The 12,943-nt window shown below is 39.5% G+C and overlaps 1 protein-coding gene across 1 annotated transcript in view; it reads left to right on the forward strand.

Moving 5' to 3' along the window:
- The first annotated feature begins 5,171 nt into the window (after positions 1-5,171).
- Positions 5,172-12,943, forward strand: part of LOC112169853 (glutamate receptor 2.8) — a 44,958-nt gene continuing 37,186 nt past the window's right edge. The window contains exon 1 of the mRNA XM_040508506.1: positions 5,172-5,388. Coding sequence (XP_040364440.1) covers positions 5,172-5,388 — 217 coding nt within the window. The remainder of the gene's footprint in view (positions 5,389-12,943) is intronic.

The raw sequence follows: 12,943 nt of genomic DNA on the forward strand, positions 1-12,943 counted from the left end.
TCTTAAATGGAACACATTGGGCTACATTGGGCTTTCTTCCACTCCATGCTTCTTGGGGTGTTTGATTCCATAAGCTTCTAGTAGAACACCGATTGGAAAGATAAACTGCACACTCTACAGCTTCAGCCCAAAATTCTTTTGGCATGCCCTTGCTATTCATCATGCTTCGAGCCATATTGAGAATTGATCTATTTTTTCTCTCCACTACGCCATTTTGTTGAGTATGGCACCGTTAGGAAGCGGCGAATTCCATTATTGTCACAAAAATTTTGGAATCCATTTGAAGTGAATTCCCCTCCTCGATCAGATCTCAATGCCTTGATCTTGCAACCACTCATATTTTCAACAACAGTCTTGAATTTTTTAAATGTACCAAACACCAACGATTTCTCCTTAAAAAAAAAACACTTAAGTTTTTCTGCTAAAATCATCAATAAATAGTAGAAAATAATTATTCTTACCCAAAGAACTTGGTTTGATTTGACCGTAGATATCTGCATGAACAAGCTCCAGTGACTCTTTTGCTCTTGTAGTTGCCTCCTTAGAAAAACTTTTTCTTGAATGCGCGCATTCCAAGAAGACACTCTTCACGTAAGGGATTTGGAGAATGAATTGTTGGCAAGCCTTTCACTATTTTTTTCCTCTGCAACAAATCTTCAAAATTCACGTGTCCAAATCTCAAGTGCCAAAGCCAAGAAGAGCCTTTGACAAAAGCCTTTGAACACCTTGCCAATTCAGTTTGCAGCTTCAGCAAGAACACTCTATTCTTCGTCATTGAAACTTTGGCAATTAGCTTATTCCTCCGATCTCTAATTGAAAGATAAAAGTCTTTAAACAGAATGGTATATCTTTTCTCCAGAAGTTGATGCAGACTCAAAATATTATTTTTCAATGAGGGCACATAATAAACATTTGAAATAAATTATTGGCTGCCATCCTTCAAATAAATTGGGATTTTACCTCTCCCTTTAACAACAACTCCGGATTCATCTCCAAATGTGATCTTGCCATTGAATGATTCATCAAGATCCATGAACATGTCTCTATCATCGGACATGTGATTGCTTGCTCTAGTGTCCAAATACCATGTCTTGTCATTCTGCTTTGTTTTTTCTTCTCATTGGAAGGTTAATAGCAAGGTTCTTTCCTCATCTACTTTTGCATAATTGCTCCTCTCTTTGTAGTATCCAGCACCGTTTCCACATTCAATGGATTTGTGCCCAACATTTTCACATCTATAACATTGAACTTGGGACTTACCAAACCTGAAATTTCCTTGTTGGTGTGAATTGCTCCATCTTTCATTTCCTCTTGAAGAGTTTGGATTTTTGAGCTCTTCCTTCATTGTAGCTAGACTTGTAGCCACCTCTTCCAATTCTTTCTTCTCTGGCACCTCTTGCTCCTCTGAATCCTCTTCCACTTTCTCTTCCATTGCCACCTCATGCTTCATTGGAATTGTTATCATTGCCGGAGCCTTCTCCACCATTCAAGGTGAGTTTTATTTGAAGCACTTTCTCCAGGACCAGTTCTTTGTTGTTCTTCTTCATTCTCTCCTTATAGGCTTTTAGAGACTCAGAGAGTTGATCAACAGTCAATGTATCCAAATCTTTGAATTCTTCAATTACAACTATCACATGTTCAAATTTTAAGTCTAGTGATCATAAGATTTTCTCAATCACCCGGGTGTCGATAATCTCTTCACCATCTCTTTTCATCTGGTTCACAATTACTTGGACTTGTGATATATAGTCAGAAATTGATTCCGACTCTTTTTGATACAGACCTTCAAATTCTCCTCTTAGAGTTTGGAGCAGCAGCTTCTGCACCTTGTCTCTTTATAGAAGTTCTTGAGAATCTCCCAAGCTTCATGTGCCATTGCCGCATTTGAGATTTTCTCAGATGTATTGTCATCCAAAGCTTGAAGGATGAGACTCAATGCCTTTTTGTCTTTCTTCCTTGAATCCTTCAGTGCCTCCCTTTGGGCTTGTGTCAAAGCCGCTTCTTTTTGTGTACTATGCACCCTGTCTCAACAACTTCCCAAGCATCAAAACAACCGATCAAAGTCCTCATCCGAACACTCTAATTATTGTAATTTTCTTTGGTGAGCAACGGAACTTGGAACGGGGCATTGTTTATACCAGTCTGTTAGAACTGGATGGAGAATACACAAACTCAATATTATGGAAGGGAGAATATTTCACTACAATGCACGTACACATGGTTAATTACATGCAACCAATGCAATATATAGGACACTAACAATAATTCTAGACTCTATAACGTCCATAACTGACATCTAACTTATTGACTCATAAATCTAAATCATAATCACCCACTACACCATGAATGACCACTAACTTACATAACGGAAATACCCATGATTTCATGCATTACACCCACTAACTCATGCTTGTAACTCACACATTAACCTTCAAATTAAACACCAAATAACAACTAATTAAAGACATGTTTATTTTCTAGCAAAGGTGGTAGTGGATGAATAAGAAAGAGAGATAAAAGAGAAGGTGGAGGGTGTAGTTGTTTTGAATGTATTGTAGAGGCTCTCTATATAGGAGATACGCAGCCCTAGTTTCCTTCTCCAACAATGCTTCCAATTGCTTCCCTAGTTGCTTAAGGTTTTCTTTGATTGTTGAACAAATTAATTATTTTCAAGGCTTTGTAATCTTGCATAATCTTATAGAATTCTTCTAGGAATCTCCTTGATATTTTTAGCATCAATAACCTACCAAAAATGCACAACATATTCGTCCAAAGAAGATTCTCAGCCAATCTGCCCTATTTTGACTAGGATTCAATTTCTGTCACTGAAGCTTCCTTCTTGAACTAGTTTTGACTTGATATTGCTGTGATTTTGGACGATTCTTGACTTCTCCATGATTTATTACAACATATATTCAAGAATGATCAATAACTTTCTATAAAAACTCCAAGCAAGTCGCTGGAAAAGGTCTCCCAAAAAATTTCTTCGAGCCTCGTTTCACCCTCGATCCAAGTTTGGACCTCACCTCTGTCCTTAGCGGGCCTTCTCACTAAGTTTTTATATATTTGTGTACTAGGAAGAAGTCCTTCGCAGAATGCTATTACTGCGTACTCGAATTTGCATCCTTCTGTTTGTATTTGCTTGACTCGAAACGGTCATAGAACGTCTTGTGTCTCTCTCCCACTCTTTGCTTCAAGATGAATAGTGTTGTCACGCCCTTATGTTTCCTGTTGGAGAAATATTGAGAGATGAACTATAACGCCCCGAACCGCACCTCACCAGCTTGAGTACGTACAGTGCCGCGAGTCTCTAAAACATAAACCAAAAATTTGATTTACATTCTAGAAATTCGCTAGGCATTTGTTCGAAATAAATTTTGTCAAAAAATCGCAATGGAAACTTTTAAATTCTTTTGAGGTGAAAACCTTTCTAAAACTTTAAATTCAAATGTTCATCCAGGACTTAGCATCGCAAACAACCGAGGAATAAAGGACTTAGCATATAACAAACAAATTGTGACAAGTTCCGAAAATACAATTTGTAGGAACATGAATAAGATTGGAACCCAGAACCTGACTACTATTGAAATCTGCTCACCCAGCTCCGTCCGCTCCAATCCCATTTCCAGTGCACAGTACCTGCAACCACACTGTTGTAGGGGTGAGTTTTCGTCCTCGCTACTCAATAGGGGCTTCACCCGACTAGGTTTGAAAACCGACACATAAGATAATAATTTGGAATCCCAGTATGAAAAGTTAAACCATTTCTTTAAAGAACGACAAACTTTAAATATCTTTCAGACTCAAAATCCAATGCACGAAACTCAAAGAAATGCATAACACCTGATGGCCAGTCCCATGGACAAATACACGGCCTTACCTCAAATAAAATCACCACCAGGTAAGCGTAGTAAGAGTGTCCACTTACGCCGTATCACTGAGCAATAGTGCCACACCTCAGAGGATGTCAGACACCATTCCGTCCATATGGCCCCTCCGGAGGTTTAGGGGATCGAAGCCCAAGGAATTGCTATGTTCCACTCACTCTCAAGCCATCAATAACCAAACCATGCAACTCAAATATGCATAAACATTTAATTCAAAACGGAAACAACTAACCGAATGAGTCCCGAGTCCCCTACCTAGATTTCGATGCTTTAACCTTTTACGTTGTCCGAGATTCACGAACCTTCTGTTCCTCAGGTAACTGGAAATCCTAGATTCCGACATAATTAATGTTAATAATCCGACGAACAAATATTTAAAGCCAACCCTTCCTGGTTTGACCAGGATTGACCAAAGTTTGACCGCATTGACTAACATTGACCAATGTTTCACCAATTTCACAATTAGTTCCGATTACCGGGCACTACTCATGGTTGGATTATCATTCAACACTTACGCCTTTACTTCCATTCCAAATTCCATCAACGAATCATTCAAAATTTACTTAACAATTTTCGTCACATAGTAATCCCGTATGGACACCCAACATGACCTAACCATTTCCAAATTTTCAAAATCAAACAGTATCAGTATAAGTACAAACAGATGAGAATCCATGTATCTTACTAATCATGATTTCACAACAATTACATTCATGCCTTTCAAGAATTCCCACGATTAACTTGTTCATATTCAAATACCAAATTCACCAAGAAACAACGTATACCAACAACTTCGCATTCAACGCAAATCAACCAATTCAAACCAAAACATAAGCATTTACTCTGTGCACGCAAGCTACATCGAATAGCCACAGAACATAATCTCACAACTTCTACCAAACCCAACCGGCAACAGTAACCATAATTCCAAGGCTGAAACATCACCAGAGCAACCTTTTAATTCAATGTTTGGAATTATACATTCGAAAGTCTACGTTGATCAAGCTCGGCTTCACCGAACTTCTCGCTGGAACTAGAATGTTGATGAGTTGAGGATTTTGACTCCAATAACCCAGCAAGCCTCTTCATTTCTAGTCCACAAGTTCAGCCAAGATGAAAACCAAGCCAAGCATGGCCGGAAAAGTCGCCGGTGTCGAAGAACATTTTAGACTCGAAACCAAACCCAAAAATGAAATCATTAACACGCGATCAAATTCAAAATCTAATTATACTGGGGTGTAGAGCTTGACGAGGAGAGGAAGTTTCATACCACAGACAGCCCAAATGGTGGCCGGAGTCGCCGGGAACTGCAGAACTCGCTTGAGAAGTCTCGGAGATTCCAGGCGTAGAGTCTCCTTCTCCGTTCAATGCATGGATGATCTAAGGATGCAGGGAGGTAGGCGACGCAGAGACGAAGATGTGGGTGCCCTTGCGCCGTCGTGGGGTGGCCGGAAGTGGAAGTTCCGATCGGGTCTCTCTGTCGGGTCGTGGTACGTCTCGGGTCAGAGAGCACGGAGCTCTCCCTCTCTCGATTCTTCTGGTTCTTCCCACTGTTCACAGCCTTATATAGACTTGTCCAATTAACAATGGACGGCTAGGATCAAGCGGTGGGGAAAATGGAAGGCTAGGATCGCTCCACTTATTTTCCATTTCTTTAATTAATTTTCAAAATCCCAAAACTTCGGAAAGTCACGATAAATAGCTCGAGTATCCGAAAAATTCCCTGAAAATTTCCACAAACTCGTCGTGTCGTATACTTTATAGTCCAACTCTTTAATTGAGGATTTCACTTTGTAAAAATTTCTGAAAATTTTCTCTAGCACTTAGATGATTATCGAGATCATTAAACAATTCCTCGCACGATCAACTAAGCTCGATACATTTTGATGGGGCTCACATGAATGATTCCCTCGATCAATTATTTGAAATTGGGAATTTACTTAGGTTTTAGATCGCGGAATCACGTTCCTACCTCGCCGGTCAGGCTCTAGGGGACAAACTTGCAAAAGAGTCCCTCATCATTTGTCTCAGTGATTATCTCCTATACAAAGCTCCAGAGGTGATCCACCAGGTCGGTAATAGTCTAGTTGGCAGTCCCTTCTAGGTAATAGTCTGGTTGGCCGTCCCTTCCAGACTACATCCCGGTTGGCAGTCCCTTCCGGTGAGTCACCTGGTTGGCAGTCCCTTCCAATGCGTCATCTGAGTGGCAGTCCCTCTCTGATGGCATCAGATGACTAGACATCAGTCCTTTCTAGTCATCAAACGAACCTCTTGAAAAGGATGTTTTAAATAGGATTGAGGATGAGATTGTAAGAGATTCCAAGATGCTCTATTTTTACGTGATTAAGATTGCAGTAAAGATGATGATTGAAAGTATTAACAAGATTGTTATTACATGCGAGGTTTTAGAGAATAACTGGGGAAAACATTAAGTTTTACTTATTCATTCGAAATTACTTAATTTTCGTCCACTCAGTATAACGATTTTTAAATGTTTTCCCCTGGCCCATTTGGTTTTAAATGTCCAGTTGAGGGCCAGTTTAGCTTGAGGTCGAGCATACATGGGGCTGAGGCATAGCTGTCATAGCTTCCGCATTATAAAAGTATCGGTCATTTATCTTGTATTCTATTCTCTTGTACGGCTGTACATTAGATTGCTCGGATAACCTATGAGATTAATATTCTTAAGTTCAGAATTTTTTGTGAAATGGGAGATGTTGTGATATAGGGAGTAGGGTGGCTTTAGAAGAATAAGGGTGGATTATTTTAGAAGTGTAAATGTTTTTCTATAGGTTTTTGGGTAGTCCACTTTTCAAATTTTTGGTAGAATTTCTTCTGAGGTGAGCCCCGCTGTGATGCCCCAGAAATTTGTAATTATTTTCCGAGGAATTTCCGGAATCTAATTTATGGTTGTTGGATGGTTTCGTGGCTCGTGGATGGAGCGGAAGTGTTTCAAACGAATTTCTATTTGAAAGGTATGACTTTAGGGGGGGGGGGGGGGGGGGGGGCTCAAGGTTGACTTTTTATTCGTTAGGATTCTCCGAAAACTTCCTTCACAAAAGTTGTAGAGCGCGTCGATACAAGTTCGTCGATATGTGGAACGTGAGAATCGGAGTTCGTATGAGAAAGTTATGGCCATTGGAAGAAATATCCATTTTGGTATAAATAGAAGTTTCCCGAAGGAGAAACTTACTATTTTCATAAGTTTCCTTTTCCGGAAAACTATTTCCTTTCTCTCTCTTCTCTCTCGGCTGCACCTTCAGAATCAAAATTATCCGGCTGACCCGACCCGAACCAGGACGATCTGACCAGACTTTTCCGGCGAACTGCGGCGGTCTCCGGCGACGAAGCTTTCCAGATCAGTTCGTCTCCTCCGTCTGGTCGTCCCTGTGGTGTCCTCTAGCACCGATTCTCGGTGGTAGCGGCGGTAGAAGGTGATGCAGGTTGGCGTTTTCGGACCCAGTCGGAAATCCTTGTTCCGACGTCGGCGAGGCTTCAAGTCTTCTTGGTTGAGCTCAGAGCAGCCTCGTTGATCAATCCTTGGTGGTTGTTTGGATCGATTCACGTGAAACTTCGATAAACTCGGATTGGATTACTGTTCAAGGCTTGTGAGGTAATTTTCGATCCCTTAAGCTTGTTTTCTGACTTCGAGCCAGTTATGAAAGTTCACAAGCATGCTTAGATGAAGAACGTTGATGTTGGGAGTTTTGTGAAATATTGAGTTTTGGCCGGCGGCGGTGCGCCACAGTCTGTGGCGGGGTTCCGGCGGTGTTCCGGCCACTTAAGGAACTGTTTTTGGTATTATATATGTTCTACTCGTTGATACGAGCATTTCGATATATAATATGCAAATTTTGGAGTTTGTATGGAATTGTTATGATTTTTTCCGTTTCATGTCGGTGAAATTATTCGTTCCATGAGGATTCAAGCGTCCTATCGACTTGTGGTTTGGTCACATCGATCGTAGATGTATTCTGGAGACATTGGGTGGTCTCGGATGTGGTTTCGTCTCGATTGGCGTCACTTTGGGAATTTTGGTTTGATTTAGGGTTTCGAACGTTATTCCTTGTGCTTCATTTACTGAATCAAGGCTGTACTTTTCTTAGGTGCTTGACAGAGTGCATTTTGTAAGTAGTCTAGTGGTGTGAAGACGCAGCGGGAATTTCAAGGTGAGTAATCTCACGAAGTTCATTCACTAACGGGCTTACCTTTATCGTTTTTAGAGTTATTTAGTTAACTGCAAACTATAGTTGGTATTAGTAGGCATTCCTGAGCGGATGACTACGTATATATATATATATATATATTTACGTGAAATATATATGTTTTGGTGGTTTGTGGATTTTGAAACAATATGCATGACATGATGCTTTGTATTGTTTTGGGTTGTGGCTTTTGGAAACAAATGATTGTGGAAATGTTATTTCGATTTGTTTTGAAAAGCGTTGAGATTTGTGTATTTGAGGAACATTTTAGTTCGCGGGTGGTTTATTTAAATATGGGTTTTTACCGGGAGTAATTGATAGGGATCAATTACGGGAAATCTTTCATTTTAGATTCGTGTAACATTTTGGGTCCACTGTGACTCCTTTAATGTTTTGGTATTTATACCGCGGGTCCAAAGACTTACGAGTTGAGGATCGTGGGTGGGAAAATCGGGACTTCACACCTTTGGCCGGGTTAGTGAATACGATCAGTTAGAGCTCTAGTCTGTTCGCCGTGCTTGTTTATTCATTTAAACGTGTGAGTTTATCTCGTGATTTGAGTGAGTTTATCTCGTGCTTTGTTTATTGATTTAAACGTGATTTGAGTGAGTTTATCTCGTGCTTGTTTATTCATTTAAACGTGTGAGTTTATCTCGTGATTTGAGTGAGTTTATCTCATGCTTTATTTATTGATTTAAACGTGATTTGAGGGAGTTTATCTCGTGCTTTGTTTATTGATTTAAATGTGTGAGTTTATCTCGTGATTTGAGTGAGTTTATCTCGTGCTTTTTTTATTGATTTAAATGTGATTCGTGTGAGTTATTCTCGTGATTCGTGTGAGTTATTCTTGTGATTCGTGTGAGTTGTGTGTGGTTTGAGTTACTCATACGGGCTTGCAAAAGCTTACCGGGCTTGTTGTGTGGCAACTCGGTGCACCATTCAAACGGTGTAGGGGTTAATCCTGCAGGTCAGGATAATCGGGGCTGAAGTTGGGGTTGCATACTAGCAGCTAGATGGTAGGAAGCAAATTTTGTGACTTTACCGTTATTTGGACTTCCGTTGTAGTGAGCTCTAAGGAGCATTTACGTTTTATCTTGTTGTTGACAATTTAATTCGTAAGCTTGTGTAATATATAACTCTATGGAGCGAGTGTATATTAACTTTGAGGGTTCAGGGCATCAATATGTGTGTAAGTTAAGGGGAAAAAGATTTCAGGTATTTTGTATTGATGACTGAACGTTTACGCATGTATAATTATGAGATTATATATATCGATTTTCATGTGTGTAAAATCAGGGGCGTGACACCCGCAGGGCCACTTTGGATTTTCAAGGTGAAATCCGGGGCGGGTCCTATCAGTTGGTATCAGAGCACTAGGTTGTAAGATTCTGTAGACTTGTTTCCATCTAGTTACCTTATATGCTTGATGTTACTCAGTACCTCCCGAGTGATGGCCCGACTGCAACGGTTCCCCATCATTTACTCTTCAATGCTGAAGTATTCATCAAGTGTGTAAGGTACATGGTTAGTTGATTTTCCTTCAGGTGCTATGCCTTTTATACGCCGACCTCATAGGGATTTCTCTGCATATCAGATTGTTTACGTGTCTTGCACCTTTTCCTGGTAATGGTAGAGTAAGACTACTCTACAGATTCGAGTTGTGCTATGAAATATGATTCGAGGAAATGTTGTGGGTATATCTTCCTTGATGCTAACAAGTTTGTTGGGGCATGGTTTATGGTACGAGATCAGAGTTTGATTTTGTGCTTGATTGTTAGAGATGAGCGACCATTGTTTTGGGCTATTTCTGAGTCTTATAACGGTTTCAGAATCAGGATTGTTGTTGGAATTGGAATTAGTAATAATGATGGTTATGACTATGAACCGAGTTTGGGGAATGTGTTACTTGATACGATCGGCCCTGTAAGCAGCAGGTGTAATATTACTGGAATTTGATGGAGATTCTTTGTGAATCTCATTGTTGGAAATCATTTATTGAGAATCCAGATTGGAATGTATCCCAACTGGACACCTTATGTCGGCATCATGTACGCATTACCCTCTAGTAGACAATAGGGAAAATTGAAGAAATATTCTGGGTTGTTATAGCTAGAGGCTGTGTTTTCAAGTGGCTATGGTCACTGGTGTTGATAAGTGGGAAGTGATAACAGTAAATGAGAATTGTAAGTATAATGAGATTTTTGAAAAATTGTCAGTTTGGGTCGTTGACCTAACCAGGGTGTATGAGCATAGTTTTGCTCGGAATAAAAGAAATTGATTTTAGATACCACAACTTATAGTTTTGTCTTCCTGAGTCTTGGATGGTAACGAGTAGGGAGATGAACAAGAGTGGGTTTTTGTAGTTGATATGTGCTTGAAGTTCGAGAAATAAGAAGAATGCTTAAGGTTTTATAATAGATTTACGGTTTTGGTCGGTAAATAATTTGGAGAGCTGGAATCAACTCTTCGTATGTGATATTATGCAAATGGGTGTCCTTGGTTATCCGCTTTTGAGTGAAACAGTTACACATAAGTTTGGGGAATAGCAGTAATGACCTTGTTGGGTGTCCATAGAAGTTCGAACGGAATTACTATGTGATACGGAATCTGATTCGAGTTTTGAATCATAGAGCCTTGAAGGTTGAATTGTGATAGGCTCTTGGTGGAAGGTTTGCCTGACGGATGGGTTGTGACATGATATTTGTGGTTGGTGGAATAACTTTAAGGAAATAAGTTTTTAGTTGGCTTTGGAAATATTTTAAGTCAAGGCTTGACCAGGACTCTTGTTATTTTGGGTGGAAGGTATTGTAGCTTTTTTTTTTTTAAGTGACGTACTTCAATGATGATTACTTTGAGAAAATTGGTTCATTATTTTGGTGGGACCACGTTCGGATCCGGATATCGCTTGGTATGCTACAAGATGTTGGACGGGTGTCCTTTGATTTATATTAAGAATTGTTCAGGAAAGATATTGTGAATTGTGTTAGCTACCTCGGGAAATTGGCTATTGCTTGAATCGAATATATGTAATGGATTTCTTTGGAGGAATTGAGCGAGTTTTGCCACCCTGGTGACCCTTAATTGGAAATGTACAAGAAGTTGTTGGTACGAGTGAAATCCAGTCACCACTTGTCTAACAGTAAGACGACTTGAACAGGAAGTATGAGTTGAGGTGGAATAAGTTGATTGGGCTTATGTACTATCAAGGGTTCAACAAATATTTAAGTACTAATTATTGACCTGCTATGGTTGAGTTATGTTATTGGATTAATTCTTAGTGAGAAGATTTGGAAAAGTTTTTGGTTCAATTTTAGTTAGCGCAGGAATGTCGTTGGGATTGTTGTTGTGGATGAAATTTTATCAATTAAGTGTTGTTCGGAGAGCGAATTTCAGTCATCATATTCTTATTCCAGTGAAGACAATTGTCACTTGAGGATGTCAACTTCGAGTTTTCATAGTTAATCAAGGAAGCTATTTTAATTATGTTTGACCAGAATTCTAGTCAAGCAGCTAATGACATAGATTGTAGTGTTCCGGTGGTGAGAATTACGTTGGTATATGAAGTAAATTTATCATTTGTGGTATTAGAAGCCAGCGAGAATAACATTGATTCAACCAGATTTTTGACCTATGACTATTAAAGAAGTGTAATCTCAGCTAAGAACAACTTTAGTGTGATACATCTCCTCTTGGATTTGAATCTTTGGGCTGGAATAAAGCGAACAGTTATGGATCTTGCTTCGCACTAGGGTTCGAAAGATGTAGTACATGATGTGAGCAGTTTTGATTTTAGGCATTGGTAATTGGTAAATTCTTTGAGACACATTTGATTTAGAAGAGTTTTCTACCACATTATATTTATAAGAAGTTTTCAAGGGACAACGCTAGATAGCCAGTTTGAGATGCTAAGTGTGGCCAGCAAGGTGACTATTAAATGAGTTTTTCTTGAGACTGGGAATGTCATTTCAAGGCGTGATCGATGTTCCAGTCAGTTATTTGAGTAGCACAGAGAAAGTGTAGTGACCCTCTTAACTTACATGATTAAGAACCCATAGGTTTGTTCAGAGCTACCTTTTGTTATACTTGACAATTGTGGAACCTTTATGTGAATGATATTTGATCAACAATCTGTGCACAAACAGGCAAAAAGAAAGTGTTGTTTTGTGGTAGCTAAGGAAATTACTTGTTTTGGACTTGTTGGTTAACAGTAACCATCTTGTGGTGTGTTAGTAGCGGTTGGGTTACCCCATGAATGCACGCACGGAGACAAAATGTTCTAATTATGGATTAATATATTATCGCAATGTTGTTGGTGAACAGGGTGGATCTTCATCGTGCGACTTATATGAAAAGGTTATGGATACTTCTATTCCAATCAAATGGCTTGTGATGTCAATACCTTGTGCTATCTGAACTATAAACATGTTGTGATGTGCTTGGGTAGTTGGGATTGTTGGAGACTATATAGATTGTCAAATTAGTGACGTGAAGTTATGAAAGAAAACTTAATCCAAGGAAGAGACGACAAGTATCGAGTTTTCAGGTAGCATCGAATGAGAATTGTTTCTTTTAAGGGCTGACCTACTTGTCCAATCGGCCAACTCTTGGAATAGTTGTGAAGCTAATTTCTACATGTTTTGAGCAATTTGGCACACCTTTTCTGTGTCTTACCATCCCCACTGTTGTGAGATTGATCTATTATCTTTCTTCGTAAAAGTGTATTTCGGGTTGGTGTGTACTCTTCAGCAGTATGAAATTTCGAGGACGAAATTTTTATAAGGAGGGGAGATTGTAACGTCGCAAACCTGAATTCACCTGTTTCCTAGTCATTTGGACGGTAAACGATCTTTA

This window comes from Rosa chinensis, chromosome 6, assembly GCF_002994745.2.
Source record: "Rosa chinensis cultivar Old Blush chromosome 6, RchiOBHm-V2, whole genome shotgun sequence".
NCBI lineage: Eukaryota > Viridiplantae > Streptophyta > Magnoliopsida > Rosales > Rosaceae > Rosa > Rosa chinensis.